The sequence below is a fragment of the Heterodontus francisci genome, chromosome 1 (genome assembly GCF_036365525.1).
Source record: "Heterodontus francisci isolate sHetFra1 chromosome 1, sHetFra1.hap1, whole genome shotgun sequence".
Taxonomy (NCBI): Eukaryota; Metazoa; Chordata; class Chondrichthyes; order Heterodontiformes; family Heterodontidae; genus Heterodontus; species Heterodontus francisci.
In genome coordinates, this window is record NC_090371.1 from 131829338 (window position 1) to 131846435 (window position 17098).

The 17098-nt window shown below is 46.8% G+C and overlaps 1 protein-coding gene across 1 annotated transcript in view; it reads left to right on the plus strand.

Annotated features, from left to right (window-relative positions):
* The first annotated feature begins 621 nt into the window (after positions 1-621).
* guf1 (GTP binding elongation factor GUF1) overlaps positions 622-17098 on the plus strand; it is a 194013-nt gene continuing 177536 nt past the window's right edge. Inside the window, exon 1 of the mRNA XM_068036092.1 lies at positions 622-808. Coding sequence (XP_067892193.1) covers positions 794-808 — 15 coding nt within the window. The 5' untranslated portion in view covers positions 622-793. The remainder of the gene's footprint in view (positions 809-17098) is intronic.

A 17098-nucleotide genomic window follows, 5' to 3' on the forward strand; every position in this document is an offset into this window, starting at 1 on the left:
CTGCATAAAGTCACAACTCAGTTGCCTCTTTTCACAATTGAAAGTCCAATTTTCTCAATTGTTTCTTATAACTGAGTCATCTTACCTTAAGAAGCCCCCTGGCTCTTTTCTGAACTACTTCCGGGACATGAATGTGTCCCTTGTGTCTTGGTCACCAGAGCACTATAAAATTTGAATTTGACTTCCTTAGATTTTCTCCTGATTGCTGCTCAGCAATGATTGGATATGATGTTCAGCAAATCTACTGAAGTCCCCAGATCTTTCAATTTTATGATTAGCTATTTCAACACCATTCATGGTGTATTTATGTCATCTAATTTTCTTCTTCCACGTCCAGGATTTTACCCTTGCCTATATTAAATTCTAACAGACACTGCTGCACCTCATTGACACATTTTATCTGATTCATTTCGTACTCCCTGTGCTGTTCTTCAGATTCAAAAATCTAATCAAACCCTTTTTGCCATTATTGATTTCCTTGGTCCTATTTATTCAGAGTAACACTGTTGAAAATCTAGGCTGCATAATTCATTTTAAGATCACGGGTGCCATTTTGGTACACCGCACTGCGCACGCACACTTCCATTTGGGTGAGGGCATTAGCATTACGGGCGTGCGCTAGAAGTATGTAGAGTATGCAGTTCGTAACACCAGTCAATATTTAATGCTGATTTAATGTCAGTGCTGCAATTTTTGACTTCACCGCTTCTGCTAACATCCTCTCTTAACTACGGACAGTTGAACATGCTTTCAGCAGCAGGAAGGACCCCTGCCAGCACTATTTAAAGGGATTATGAAGCACTCTCAGGTTAGTCGCTGATTGATTTTCACTGGCTCTGTCTGAGTTTGTAGAAGTGCTGTGAGTTTTTTAGTGCTGTTTAAAGTTGGTGAAGTCAACAAGGAGTGATGCTGCATGTAGTGAAGGCCTTGCTTCTGATCAGAACACTTGCATGAAGACTTGGGTTCTGTTGTGACCATTCCTGTTGGCCTACAGCATGAAAAAGGAGTTTGAGCAGAGGCAGCACAGAAGATGACAACATGCTCACAGAGGGAGGAGGAAGATCCAGGGTCTTGAGGGAGCATTTCTCTTACATTGACCTAAATCAGGAACAGTCTGTGCATTGTCTCTGTTTTACGAAGGAGGTGCTCACTGAAATCTGCCTTTCAGACAGGCCTGTGGCCTCAGAGCAGGGGAAGGACTGTGCTGTCAGTGTCTGTGAAGATGACTGTGGCCATGAATTTTCTTTGCATCAGCCTCCTTTCAGGCTGGAGCAGGTGACATCTCTAACATCTCTTAGTTTGCCATCCACTGTTGCAGAAGGGAGGTGGCTGACATTCTCCAGGAGAGGGGAATACATTGTGTTCTTTCTGACCAGAGAGAAGCAGGCAGAGCATGCACATGGTTTTGCCAGGATAACAGGCTTCCCCATGGCGCAGGCTACGATCGTTGTAGACATGTAGCTTTGTGAACAACGCATCTAAATGCTGACATGTATCGAAACCACAAAGCATCACTCCCTGAATTTGCAGTCAGTTTGCGACCATGCTCAGCACATCATGCTGGTGAATGCCTGCTATCTGGGCCGCTGTCATGAATGTTTCTATTTGGCGCCACTCCCTATGGCTAAGGATTCCAGTGCGCAACCCAACCACCTGTGGCCAGCATGTGTAGACTGAGAGCCATCCCGCCACAGAAAATATCATTGGGCAGCCCACTGGGACACTGAAGCAATGGTTCTGCTGCCTGGGCCACCCTGCAGGAGTCCTGCAGTATTGACCAGAGCATGTGTCATTGATGCATGGTGGTCTGCTGTGTTCTCCACACGCTGGCCATCATGAGGGCACAGCCCTTGCCATCAGAGATACAGCAAGCAGCGGAGGAGGAGGAAGGAAGGAGGTAAACTACACATCCCCTTTCCGGGCGAACCGTCCATGATCAACTCAACTGATGGTTCCACTGAACACTACCTGAAGTTTCCATTGTGTAACAGTTAAACACTTTACCATCCCTCTGTCACTGACCAGTACAGCGTGCTCTTGGCAATAATGCGAAAATAAATGTTACCACAAAGCAACCATTGCAACCAACTTTATCCAGAAAACAATCCAATATTCCATACAAAAGTCAACTAATCACCCTTGTGCGTTCTATTCGTGCCTGTCTTGCTCTGCCTTTCCCGGTGCTCCGATGTAGTGCTACCCCATTGGCTGGTGGAAGGCTGCTGATTTTCATTGGAGGAGACTGCAGATGGCCTTTTGGGCTGCTCTCAAGCAGCTCTGGACTTTCAGGGCCCAATTTTGAGCTGCAGCCCCTCGGCATGTGTGGCAGCAGTCTGGGCTGACTGGCTGAGAAGCAACAGCAAGGACACTGGCAGAGTGGCAGGGATGGGAGCATGAATGCTGTCATCCTGAGAGAGGACAGCAGGTTCGTGCTCCACAGAGCCACTGCCATTCCCCAAAGGTGACACTTCAGCAAACTTAGTAATCTGTGACACCCTGCAAACCCCTATGAGCACTGGTATCTGCAGCCATAATAGCAGGAGATTGAAGCTGCATGGCAGCAAGCTGGGCTCGTATTAGAACAAGAATAGATTTCATGACCGCAGTCTGAGCTTCCACTGCAGCATTGAGATGTTGGGTGGCTTGTGTTTGTGTTACAATGGAAGCTGAGACATTGTCTATCAGATGCTGCATCATGGTTGGGTCCATAAGTGTTCTCACAGAGTTGGTCACCACTTCCACACTGGTAAAAATGGGTTCCTAGTCCTGTGCAAAGTTTTGTGCCACGTAAATACTCCTTGACAGTGCCAGCAGGCTTTCTGCCAATGCACCAAGCATTTTGTTGTGAACTTCCTATACTCCACCCCTTTGAGACCATCTGAGTCCTTTGCAGCAGAACTTGTGTGCGACCTCGCCCTCTGGAACGCTGGCACCTGCAGGATGCTTTCCTCTTGCCCTGGCTGCAGGCTACTCATGTCCGTTAACTCACCACATGCAGATCCTGCCTCTATGCTACCCTCTAAATTTCACACAGTACCAGTATCTGAGCTGGTGTCTGCGGGTGTGAGTTTGAGTGTTGGTGTTTCTTCATCATCAGTCTCCTGCTCCTCTTAGACTTCAGGCTCCCACAACAGTTGCTGACCAGGTGGCAGCTCTTCGGTATCTGAAAGGAGAAAAGCACAAGGGTAGGGTTGGGGTGAGGGAAGGGGTGGTGTATGCTTATAGCAAGCCTGTATATCAGAAGAGATTATGCGATGCAGGAGAAGTGGGATGTGAGAAGCAGTGTTATGATCTTTTAATTCATGGTTTGTATTAATATTTTAGAGTTCACTTTTAGTTTTGGGGTATTAAATGTGTAGCTGTAATAATTTCAGAAGGTTGCAGACCACCCAAGATTTAAAGTTCCGAAATCTCTCCATGATTGCTTACAGAGACAGAGTTAGAAAGGAGAGAGCCATAAAACAACTGGTGGACTTGTTTAGTTGGCCGTTAGAAGAAGAATATCTAGAAGAGATTGTTCTGCCATTGTTAGAAATATCAATTATTCATGTGGGTATCAGGAATCAAAGGGATATTTTGTGAGTTGGAGGTAATTAACTTAAATTGCTATCTGGGACATTCCATATGTACTGTATTGCTATGGAGATAGATGATGCAGGGGGTGCCTGTTGCTCTGTTAGTGTTTTGATCTGTGTGCTTGCTGACAGAAAAGCAGTAGACTTTTGGAAAGCTGCTGTATTCAGACAGGCAGTTGGTCGCACAGGAAGCAGTTGGCTTTGGGAGCAGCTGGGCTCAGGAGAAAAAAGGCCATCAGGAACCAGGGCTGTTGCTTTTTTGAGTAAGGTCCGTGCTCAAGCTGGGAAGTCCAGATTTGGGAGGTGTTGGAAGAGAACTGGAGGATTTGCCTCGCCGAAGCAATAGGGAGAATCCCCAGGAAACTCATACCTCGGAGGATAGTTGAGAAATTAAGGAAAAGTGAAGTAAATTCTGAAGAGCTGTGGCCCACTTTAGATTGGTCCCAGGAAAAGTGAACAAAACCGCCAAGATCCTGTAATGTATAGGGGAACACTTGGGGTGTAAATAACAGTCAAACAGGAGTGTTTTGTTGAGATTTACAGTTTAAAGAATATGGACTGGATTTTATAGGGGCCTTGACACTGGCAGGGCCCATCCCGATCTTGCCGGTGGTGGCAAGGCCTTGTGGCGCCACTCCCCAAACCCCCCCCCCCCCCGCCCCCGCTGCTTGGCAACAGGACCAAAATTAAAATATGTAAATAAATTATTTTACCTGCATTAATGAAGTTCCTGTCACCTCCTGAAGTGCCACCATGATCTTTATCCTGGCGGTCGGCACTGACGCGCCTTGGGATCCCCGTCTGGGAAAACGAGGCGCGAAACCTGTGGGGAGGGGGGAGGAGGTAAGTTTCTCAGTGTGGGAGGGGAAACGGGGTCAAACTTACTTGATTTGTTTAGGGAATGATGGGAAGGGGTAAAGTTAAATGTTTCTGACCTTTGGTGAGGGGAAAGGTCAGGTACAGAAGGTGAGTATTTGGGGGGGGCGGTGGAGGGAAGAGGGGCTGGGAACATTTATTTCATTATTTGTGATAACTTTTAAAGTAATGTCTCTTTAAAAATTTAAAGTAAATGTAAGGGCTGGAAGCCCTTTAAAAATGGTGCTGGCACCTGCTTAGTGGTGCTGGAAGCCTTTGCCGAGGATGGCTCGCCTGCACCTCCATTTCATCGGGGGGGGGGGGAGTGGTGGGGCAGTTCGCCCTGGCCGTGTTAATGAGCTGCCGTGTATAAGATCGCGGCTCTCCACGGAATGAAACCCGCCTGTGCAGGCCGCCATCTTTTAAGGCCGCCGCCGTGTTCGGCGGTGGCAACATAGCATCCAGCCCTATGTCTTCATGTTCCATTAAGATTTTAAGTCGAAAGTATAAGTGTTTCCAAATTGTAGTAAGTTAGTAGTGTTTTGCAATGTTTAATACTTGTGCAGTAAAGTTTTTGTTTAAAACATGAAATCTTGTTGCGTAATGCTTTTAATAATAACTGGGAATTCAACTTTCACTTTTTAAAAGTTAGCAGTCCTCTTACAGGATTGTAACAGAAGGAAAATACTGTCATCTTTAATGGTTTCAGTCCTGCTGCTGGTACAGCCTCAGTTGTCACTCCAATGATGGTAAGCACTCACTGCTCCATTGGGGTGAGGATATGCAGTCGAGCCTGTCCCCCAGTGGTTAGGTGTTGTGTCTGTGGTTCTGCACCAACTTGTCCTGCAAGAAAGAGGGAATTGTGTCAGTGAATGCGGTGCTATGTGTTTGGGTGATGTATCTGCCATAGTTGATTAGCTAGCAATGTGTACAAGGTGTGAGATGTGGTTTTAAGGCTTGCAGCTGTGCTAAATGTGTGAGGGTGAAGTGAGGCTATGAATGTGAGATAAGAGTCATGCCTGATAATGTTGGTAGGTAAATGAATGGGGGTGGTGAATTTTTTTATTTGTTTCATGGGATGTGGGCATTGCTGGCGTGGCCAGCATTTGTTGTCTATCCCTAATTGCCCTTGACAGGGACAGGACGTCAGAAATGCTCCATCCGTCAATATCGGCGACCACACTCTGGAAGTCGTTCAAGAGCTCACCTACCTAGGCTAAACTATCACCAGTAACCTGTCTCTCGATGCAGAAATCAACAAGCGCATGGGAAAGGCGTCCACTGCTATGTCCAGACTGGCCAAGAGGGTGTGGGAAAATGGCGCACTGACACGGAACACAAAAGTCCGAGTGTATCAAGACTGTGTCCTCAGTACCTTGCTTTACGGCAGCGAGGCCTGGACAACATATGTCAGCCAAGAGCGACGTCTCAATTCATTCCATCTTCGCTGCCTCCGGTGAATCCTTGGCCTCAGGTGGCAGGACCATATCTCCAGTACAGAAGTCCTCGAGGCGGCCAACAACCCCAGCATATATTCCCTATTGAGCCAGCAGCGCTTGAGATGGCTTGGCCATGTGATCCGCATGGAAGATGGCAGGATCCCCAAGGACACATTGTACAGCGAGCTCATCACTGGTATCAGACCCACCGGCCGTCAATGTCTCTGCTTTAAAGACATCTGCAAACGTGACATGAAGTCCTGTGACATTGATCACAAGTCGTGGGAGTCAGTTGACTGTGAGCATCAGAGCTGGCGGACAGCCAAAAAGGCGGGGCTAAAGTGTGGCGAGTCGAAGAGACTTAGCAGTTGGCAGGAAAAAAGACAGAGGCGCAAGGGGAGAGCCAACTATGTAACAGCCCCAACAACCAATTTTATCTGCAGCACCTGTGGAAGAGTCTGTCACTCTAGAATTGACCTTTATAGCCACTCCAGGTGCTGCTTCACAAACCACTGACCACCTCCAGGTGCTTACCCATTGTCTCTCGAGACAAGGAGGCCAAAGAAGAATTGCCCTTGAGAAGATGGTGGTAGATGGTTTTTGAACCGCTGCAGTCTATCTGGTGTGGGTACACCCACAGTGCTGGTAAGGAAGGAGTTCCAGGATTTTAGTCCGGCGACAGTGAAGGAACAGCGATATATTTTCAAGTCAGGGGGATGGTGTGTTACTTGAATGGGAACTTATAGCTGGTGGTGTTCCCACGCGTCTGCTGCCCTTGTCCTTCTAGGTGGAAGAGGTTGCAGGTTTGGAAGGTGCTGTAGAAAGAGGCTTGATGAGTTGCTGCAATGCATCTTGCATATGGTGCAAGCTTCTGCCGCTGTGCGTCGGTGGTGAAGGGAGTGAATATTTAGGGTGGTAGATCGGGTGCCGATCAAGTGGGCTGCTTTGTCCTGAATGGTGTTGAGTTTCCTGAGTTTTGTTGGGGCTGCACTCATCCAGGCAAGTGGATAGTATTGCATCACACCCCTGACTTGTGTCTTGGAGGTGCTGGACAGGCTTTGGGGAGTCAAGAGGTGGGTTACTTGCTGCAGAATTCCCAGCCTCTGACCTGCTCTTGTAGCCACAGTATTTATGTGACTGCTCCATTTCAATTGAGCAGTGTTTGAGGCTAGTGATTCATTTCTAAGAATATGGTATTTGAAGGTACATTCACTGACCTTGACCACTCATGTGAGGTAATTTACTTCTTCCTGCACTGAATACAGGTCCTCAGATCTAGACTCCTTGCATTGACAGTGATGACTATCTGCTCCAACTGCTTTCTCAGGTCGGAATTTTACACAACCCCGACGAGCGGGATGGTGGCGGCGGGTGGTGGTGGTGGCATTAAATGGAGCTGAAGGCACCGGAAGACCTTCTTGACCCACTCCCCCACCGCCGCCCCTTGACACAGGGCGTACCTTCAGATCACTTACCTTCCAGGAGCGGAGTGGACATGTGGGGAGAACGCCAAAAGCGGAGCCGATAAATTGAGCCCGGGGATCACGGCCCAGTCATTTACCCTCGACATATAATATATAAAAGGGGCCTGGGGTATAAAGGCCACCTTGTAAAAAAAAACAAAAAAAACGGGTGAGATACAGACGAAAGCTCCGTCTACACTAAAAAAAAGAAAGAAAAAAAAAACAGGAGTGGAGTGGAGAGGAGTGGACCTGTGGCGCGAATGCCGAGAGCGGAGCCGATAAATTGAGCCAGAGGGGCGAGGCCCAGTCACTTACCTTCCGGAGAGGTGTCCATGCGCGCCGAAGTTTGAAAACAAAGTGAGCAATGATGTCACAGGAAAGCTGCAAGGTGATTGGTTGGTGAGTAATTGCTGTAAGAGAATACTCCAAATAGCTTGGTAAGTAACTAAAAGTAAAGGGAAAGGTCTACAGTTTTTTTTTAAAATAGTAGATAGTGTTTTTTCTTAGGGAATCAAGGTACCCAGTGTAAATAATCTAATTTTTGGGTAATTTAAGGGGATAATTTCAGGGTCAGTCATAGCAGGAAGCTGGGCAGCGTGGAGTGCTCCCCTGTGCAACGTGGGAAGTCAGGGACACTTCCAGTGTCCAGGGAGAACACATGTGCAGGAGGTATCCACAGCTGCAGCTACTCGAAATCTGCGTTTCGGATTTGGAGCAGTGGCTGGAGACACTGTGGAGTATCAGCGAGGCTGAGATGATCATTTTTTTTTATTCATTCATGGGATGTGGGCGTCACTGGCTAGGCCAGCATTTATTGCCCATCCCTAATTGCCCATGAGAAGGTGGTGGTGAGCTGCCTTCTTGAACCGCTGCAGTCCATGTGAGGTAGGTACACCCACAGTGCTGTTAGGAAGGGAGTTCCAGGATTTTGACCCAGCGACAGTGAAGGAACAGTGATATAGTTCCAAGTCAGGATGGTGTGTGACTTGGAGGAGAACTTGCAGGTGGTGGTGTTCCCAGGCATCTGCTGCTCTTGTCCTTCGAGGTGGTAGAGGTCGCGGGTTTGGAAGGTGCTGTCTAAGGAGCCTTGGTGCATTGCTGCAGTGCATCTTGTAGATGGTACACACTGCTGCCACTGTGCGTCAGTGGTGGAGGGAGTGAATGTTTGTCGATGGGGTGCCAATCAAGAGGGCTGCTTTGTCCTGGATGGTGTTGAGCTTCTTGAGTGTTGTTGGAGCTGCACCCATCCAGGCAAGTGGAGAGTATTCCATCAGACTCCTGACTTGTGCCTTGTAGATCATGGACAGGCTTTGGGGAGTCAGGAGGTGAGTTACTCACCGCAGGATTCCTAGCCTCAGACCTGCTCTTGTAGCCACGGTATTTATATGGCTACTCCAGTTCAGTTTCTGGTCAATGGTAGTTGATTGTCGAGGATTCAGCGATTGTAATGCCATTGAATGTCAAGGAGAGATGGTTAGATTCTCTCTTATTGGAGATGGTCATTGCCTGGCACTTGTGTGGCGCGAATGTTACTTGCCACTTATCAGCCAAAGCCTGGATATTGTCCAGGTCTTGTTGCATTTCTACACGGACTGCTTCAGTATTTGAGGAGTCGCGAATGGTGCTGAACATTGTGCAATCATCAGCGAACATCCCCACTTCTGACCTTATGATAGAAGGAAGGTCACTGATGAAGCAGCTGAAGATGGTTGAGCCTAAGACACTACCCTGAGGTACTCCTGCAGTGATGTCCTGGAGCTCAGATGATTGACCTCCAACAACCACAACCATCTTCCTTTGCGCGAGGTATAACTCCAAGCAGCAAAGAGTTTTCCCCTTGATTCCCATTGACTCCAGTTTTGCTAGGGCTCCTTGATGCCATACTCGGTCAAAGTCTGCCTTGATGTCAAGGGCAGTCACTCTCACCTCACCTCTTGAGTTGAGCTCTTTTGTCCATGTTTGAACCAAGGCTGTAATGAGGTCAGGAGCTGAGTGGCCCTGGTGGAACCCAAACTGAGCATCACTGAGCAGGTTATTGCTAAGCAAGTGCTGCTTGATGACACTGTTGATGACACCTTCCATCACCTTACTGATGATTGAGAGTAGACTGATGGGGCGGTAATTGGCCGGGTTGGACTTGTCCTGCTTTTTGTGTACAGGACATACTCGGGCAATTTTCCACATTGCCAGGTAGATGCCAGTGTTGTAGCTATACTGGAACAGCTTGGCTAGGGGCGCGGCAGGTTCTGGAGCACAGGCCTTCAGTACTATTGCCGGAATATTGTCAGGATCCATAACCTTTGCAGTATCCAGTGCCTTCAGTCGTTTCTTGATATCACACGGTGTGAATCGAATTGGCTGAAGTCTGGCATCTGTAATGATGGGGACTTCAGGAGAAGGCCGAGCCGGATCATCAACTCGGCACTTCTGGCTGAAGATTGTTGCAAATGCTTCAGCCTTATCTTTCTCACTGATGTGCTGGGCTCCCCCATCATTGAGGATAGGGATATTTGTGGAGCCACCTCCTCCAGTTAGTTGTTTAATTGTCCACCACCATTCACGACTGGATGTGGCAGGACTGCAGAGTTTAGATCTGATCCGTTGGTTATGGGATCGCTTAGCTCTGTCTATTGCATGCTGCTTTTGCAGTTTGGCATGCACGTAGTCCTGGGTTGTAGCTTCACCAGGTTGACACCTCATTTTGAGGTATGCCTGGTGCTGCTCCTGGCCTGCGTTCCTGCACTCTTCATTGAACCAGGGTTGGTCTCCTGGCTTGATGGTAATGGTAGAGTGGGGGATATTCCGGGCCATGAGATTACAGATTGTGGTTGAGTACAATTCTGCTGCTGCTGATTGCTCACAGTGCCTCATGGATGCCCAGTTTTGCATTGTTAGATCTGTTCGAAATCTATCCCATTTAGCACGGTGATAGTGCCACACAACACGATGGACGGTATCCTCAATGTGAAGGTGGGACTTCGTCTCCACAAGTACTGTGCGGTGGTCACTCTTACCAATACAGTCATGACAGAAGCATCTGCAGCAGGCAGATTGGTGAGGACCAGGTCAAGTATGTTTTTCCCTCGTGTTGGTTCCCCCACCACCTGCCGCAGACCCAGTCTAGCAGCTATGTCCATTAGTACTCGGCCAGCTCAGTCAGTAGTGGTGCTACCGAGCCACTCTTGGTGATGAACATTGAAGTCCCCCACCCAGAGTACATTTTGTGCCCTTGCAACCCTTAGTGCTTCCTCCAAGTGGTGTTCAACATGGAGGAGTACTGACTCATCAGCTGAGGGAGGGCGGTAGGTGGTAATCAGTAGGGGATTACCTTGCCCATGTTTAACCTGATGCCATGAGACTTCATGGGGTCTGGAGTCGATGTTGAGGACTCCCAGGGCAACTCCCTCCCTACTGTAGACCACTGTCCCGCCACCTCTGCTGGGTCTGTCCTGCCGGTGTGACAAACATATCCAGGGATAGTGATTTCAGTGTCTGGAACATTGTCGTAAAGGTATGATTCCATGAGTATGACTATGTCAGGCTGTTACTTGACTCTCCCAACTTTGGCACAAGCCCCCAGATGTTAGTAAGGAGGACTTTGCAGGGTCGACAGGGCTGGGTTTGCCCTTGGCGTTTCTGCTGCCGAGGTCGATGCCGGGTGGTCCGTCTGGTTTCATTCCTTTTTATAGACTTTGTAGCGGTTAGGTACAACTGAGTGGCTTGCTAGGCCATTTCAGAGGGCATGTAAGAGTTAACCACATTGCTGTGGGTCTGGATTCACATGTCGGCCAGACCAGGTAAGGACAGCAGATTTCCTTCCCTAAAGGACATTAGTGAACCAGATGCGTTTTTACAACAATCGATAATGGTTTCATGGCCATCATTAGACTCGTTTTTAATTCCAGATTTTTATTAATTAAATTCAAATTCCACCTTCTGCTATGGTGGGATCTGAACCCATGTCTCCAGATCAATACCCTGGGTCTCTGATTTACTAGTCCAATGATATTACCACTACGCCACCGCCTCCCGCACGTTCAGGGAGCTGGTCACATCGCAGGTAAAGACTGCTCAGGCAGGAAGGGAATGGGTGACCGCCAGGCAGAGTCGAAGAACTAGGCAGGTAGTGCAGGAGTCCCCTGGGTCCATCTCCCTATCTAATAGATTTTCCACTTTGGATACTGTTGGGGGAGATAGCTTCTCAGGGGAATACAGCAAGAGCCAAGTCAGTGGCACCACGGGTAGCTCAGCTGCACAGGAGGGGAGAAAAAGGAGTGGAAGAGCTATAGTGATAGGAGTTTCTATTATAACGGGTGCAGATAGGCATTTCTGTGGCTGCAAATGTGACTCCAGGATGGTATGTTGCCTCCCTGGTGCTAGGGTCCAGGATGTTATGGAGCAGCTGCAGGACATTCTGAAGGGGGAGGGTGAAGCAGTACCTCAAAGGTTGTAATCTCTGGATCACTCCGGGTGCCACGTGCTAGTGAGTATAGGAATCGGATCATAAAGCAGATGAATGCGTGGCTGAGGAGATGGTGCAGGAGGGAGGGCTTTAGTTTCCTGGATCACAGGGTCTGTTTCTGGCAAAGGTGGGACCTGTACAAGTTGAACGGGTTGCACCTGAACAGGAAGGGGACCAACATCCTTGCTGGGAGGTTTGCTAGTGCTGTTGCAGCGGGGTGGTTTAAACTAATTTGGCAGGGGAGTGGGATACAGAATGGAGGTACAGTAGGGGGGTGATGCAAAGTCAAATATAGAAGAGAAACTGAATCAGTCTGGAAGACAGGGCCAATATAGACCTGTTAAGGCACAAGTGAAAAATGCAAGGCTGGATTGCATCTATTTTCATGCAAGGAGTCTTACTAGTAAGGCAGATGAATTGAGGGCATTGATTAGCACGTGGCATTATTATATTATTGCTGTCACAGAGACATGGTTGAGACAGGGGCAGGACTGGCAGCTCAATATTCTAGAGTATAGAATCTTCAGGCGTGACAGGGGAGGGTGTAAAAGAGGAGGTGGTATTGCACTGTTGATCAAGGAGTCAATTACTACAGTAAGGAGAGATAATATCTTAGAAGGTTCCTCAAATGAGGCCATATGGGCTGAACTTAAAAACAAAAAGGGGGCAATCACTTTGCTGGGAGAGTACGACAGGCCTCCAAACAGTCAGGGAGAGATAGAGGAGCAGATATGTAGGCAAATCTCAGAGAGACTAAAGTGGCAATCTATGTGTGGAGCCAGAGGACATAGGTGAGGATTTAATTGATTACTTTTCATCTGTGTTCACTATGGAGAAGGACGATGTGGGTGTAAAGATCAGGGAGGGGTATTGTGATATACTTGAACATATTAGCGTTGAAAGTGAGGACGTATTAGCTGTTTTAGCAGACTTAAAAGTGGATAAATCCCCAAGCCCAGATGAGATGTATCCCAGGCTGTCATGTGAGGGAAGGGAGGAGATTGCAGGGGCTCTGACACAAATTTTCAAATCCTCTCTGGCCACAGGAGAGGTACCAGAGGATTGGAGGACAGCGAATGTGATACCATTATTCAAGAAGGGTAGCAGGGATAAACCAGGTAATTACAGGCCAGTGAGTCTAACATCAGTGGTCGGGAAACTATTGGAAGAAATTCTGAGGATAAGGCTAATCTTCATTTGGAGAGGCAGGGGTTAATCAGGGATAATCAGCATGGCTTTCTCAGGGGGAGATCGTGACTAACTAACTTGATTGAATTTTTCGAGGCGGTGACTAGATGTGTAGAGTAGGGTAAAGCAGTTGATGTAGTCTACATGGACTTCAGTAAGGCTTTTGATAAGGTCCCGCATGGGAGATTGGTGAAGAATTTAAGAGCCCGTGGGATACAGGGCAATTTGGCAAATTGGATTCAAAATTGGCTTAGTGGCAGGAGGCAGAGGATGATGGCCGAGGGTTGTTTTTGCGAGTGGAAGCCTGTGACCTGTGGTGTACCACAGGGATCGGTGCTGGGACCCTTGCTGTTTGTAGTGTACATTAATGATTTAGATGTGAATATAGGAGGTATGATCAGAAAGTTCGCAGATGACATGACATGGTGGTGTCGTAAATAGTGAGGAGGAAAGCCTTCGATTACAGGATGATATAGATGGGCTGGTAAGATGTGCGGAGCAGTGACAAATGGAATTTAATCCTGAGAAGTGTGAGGTGATGCATTTTGGGAGGACTAACAAGGCAAGGGAATATACAATGGATGGTAGGAGCCTAGGAAGTACAGAGGTCAGAAGGGCCATGGTAAACTTGTCCATAGATCACTGAAGGCAGCAACACAGAAAGACAAGGTGGTTCGGAAGGCATATGGGATACTTGCCTTTATTAGCCGAGGCATAGAATATAAGAGCAAGGAGGTTATGATGGAGCTGTATAAAATGCTAGTTAGGCCACAGCTGGAGTACTGTGTACAGTTCTGGGCACCACACCATCGGAAGGATGTGATTGTACTGGAGAGGGTGCAGAGGAGATTCACCAGGATGTTGCCTGGGCTGGAGCATTTCAGCTATGAAGAGAGACTGAAAAGGCTAGGGTTGTTTTCCTTAGAGTAGAGAAGGCTGCTGGGAAACGTGATTGAGGTATACAAAATTATTGGGGCATTGATAGGTTAGATAGGAAGAAACTTTTTCCCTTAGCGGAGGGGTCAATAACCAGGGGGCATAGATTTAAGGTAAGGGGCAGAAGGTTTAGAGGGGATTTGAGGGAAAAAAAATTTCACTCAAAGGGTGGTTGGAATCTGGAAGGCACTGCCTGAAGAGGTGGTAGAGGCAGGAACCCTCACAACATTTAAGAAGTATTTAGATGAGCACTTGAAACGCCATAGCATACAAGGCTACGGGCCAAGTGCTGGAAAATGGGATTAGAATAGTTAGTTGCTTGATGGCCGGCACTGACACGATGGGCCGAAGGGCCTGTTTCTGTGCTGTATAACTCTGTGACTCTATGATCTCTCTTCTCTTGTCCACCTCCTGCACCACAGCCTCCAGTGCTGTCAGAGAACCTTAGAGATAAAAACAGGAAATGCTGGAAATACTCAGCAGCATGAGTTCTTTTGAAGGGTCACTGACCTGAAATGTTAACTTTGCTTCTTTCTCCATGGATGCTGCCAGACCTGCTGAGTATTTCCAGCACTTCTTGTTTGTGTTTCAGATTTCCAGCATCTGCAGTATTTTACTTTTATATTAAAGAACCTTACAGCGCACGCTCTCTGCTCTGTTGCACCATTTTTACTTTTCTACCTACTCAGAATGTCTTCCCCAATCACTTCCAGCACCTCCCCTTTAAGAAATGCAGGTTGTTTAAGTAGTACAGGCTAGCTTTAAGTAGTGCTAGCTTTGGACAAACTTGGGCCCCTGCGGAGGCATGCAGCCACTCAGCAGCTCATTTAGGGCTGGGCTGTATGCTACGATCATTCAAATTAATAGGCAGCATAAAATTTGCATGCTGCCTGCATCACAATGAACAGGCACATAAGAACATAAGAGATAGGAGCAGGAGCAGACCACATGGACTCTTGAGCCCACTCTGCCATTCAATAAGATCATGGCAGATCTTCTGTCTCAACTCCACTTTACCGCCCGCTGCCCATTGCCCATGATTCCCCATAATGTGGGGAAGTGTGAGGTTATTCTCTTTGGTACTAAGATTAGAAAAGCTGATTTTTTTTTAAATGTGTGAAACTTTTAAACTTTGATATTTAGAGAGACTTGGGTGTATAAGTACAAGGAACACAGAAAGTTTGCATGCCGGTACAACAAGCAATTAGGAAGACAAATGGCATGTTGGTCTTTATTGGAAGTAGACTAGAGTCCACAATAAGGAAGTCTTGGTACAATTGAACAGGGCTTTGGTGAGACCACGCCTGGAGTACTGTGTGCAGTTTTGGTGACCATATTTAAGGAAGGATATACTTGCCTTTTAGGTGGTACAGCGAAAATGTGTCTACCCCAGCATTCAAAATACTCAATGATGCAGCATCCACAACCTCTTGGGTCGAGAATTCCAAAGATTCACAACCCTCTGAGTGAAGAAATTTCTCCTCATCTCAGTCCTAAATAATTGACCTCTTATCCTGAGGCTGTGCCCCTGTGTTTTAGATTCCCCAACCAGAGAAAACAATCTCTCAGTGTCTACTATGTTAAGCCCCTTCAGAACCTTGTATGTTTAAATGAGATCACCTCTCACTCTTCTAAACTCAGAGAATATAAGCCCAATTTACTCAGTTGTGTTGTTATATTACCCCCAACTCCATGAGCTCTGATCTTGTGTATTAACCTTTTGTGTAGCACCCTTAACGAATGCCTTTCAGAAATCCAAGTATACTACATCTACGATAAGAGCAAAATACTGTGGATGTTGGAACTCTGAAATGAGAAAACAAAGTGCTAGCAATACTCAACAGTTCTGATGAAGGGTCACAAATCTGAAACGTTAACTCTGTTTCTCTCTCCACAGATGCTGCCAGACCTGCTGAGTATTTCCGGCACTTTCTGTTCTCATATACTACATCTACTGCCTCCCTTTTATCTATCCTACTAGTTACATCCTCAAAAAACTCCAATAAATTTGTCAAACAAGATTCCCCTTTTGTAAAACCATGTTGACTTTGTCTGATCAGGCAAGAATTTTTGAAGTGAATTGTTAAGAATTCTGGCCTGTAGGTCACTGTTTTCTCTATTCCACTTTTCTTGAATAGTGGTGTTACATTTGCCAACTTCCAATCCACTGGGACCATTCTAGAATCTAGAATGGCAATCACATTTTCGGGCCTTAGCTAATTTTATACCGACATGTCTACTAAAAAGAGTCACATTCCATCAAACCATAGGAGACATGTTAGACCAGGAGCATAATCACAAATGTCTGAAACGAATTTTTCTGGCAGCATCACATCCTCTAATTCCAAAATAGCCAGGAGGTTTTCAGGAGAATAACTAATTTTGAATACTAAATATGGAATTACCCAGTGGATTTTATTCCGAGTGTTTGTGATTTATCTTCTTTATGCCACTCTATCTCATAAATAATGTTTTATAATTTTGAAATATGACTCAGTACCTTGCTGCCAAATCCTCAAATCCAGACACTGAAAAGGTATCATAATAAGTATATTCATAAGGATAGTCATATGATCCATGATAAAAATACAAATTAGATAGTACGGATCACAGGGCAGCTTAAGAAGGTCTGTAAATAGCATGCTGTCTGCTACGACCTGCACAGTGCAGTAACACTACAAGTCATTGTTACTCTAATAGGTCAAAAGAGTATCTTTGAATATGATAAGGTTGACAATGCAACAGAAGGAGGCTTCATAAATATCCACATCCTCAGTGATGGGGGAGCCCAGCACATCAGTGCAAAAGAAAAGGCTGAAGCATTTGCATCCATCTTCAGCCAGAAGTGCTGAGTGGATGATCCATCTTGGCCTCCTCCTGAGGTCCCCAGCATCACAGATGCCAGTCTTCAGCCATCCGATTCACTCCATGTGATATCAAGAAACAGCTGAAGGCACTGGATATTGCAAAATCTATGGGCCCTGACAACATCCCAGCTGTAGTACTGAAAACTTGTTCTGCAGAATTAGTAGCACCCCTAGCCAAGCTATTCCAGTATAGCTACAACACTGGCATCTACCCGACAATGTAGAAAATTGCCCAGGTATGTCCTTTCCCCAAAAAGCAGGCAAAATCCAATCTGGCCAATAACCACCCCATCAGTCTACTCTCGATCATCAG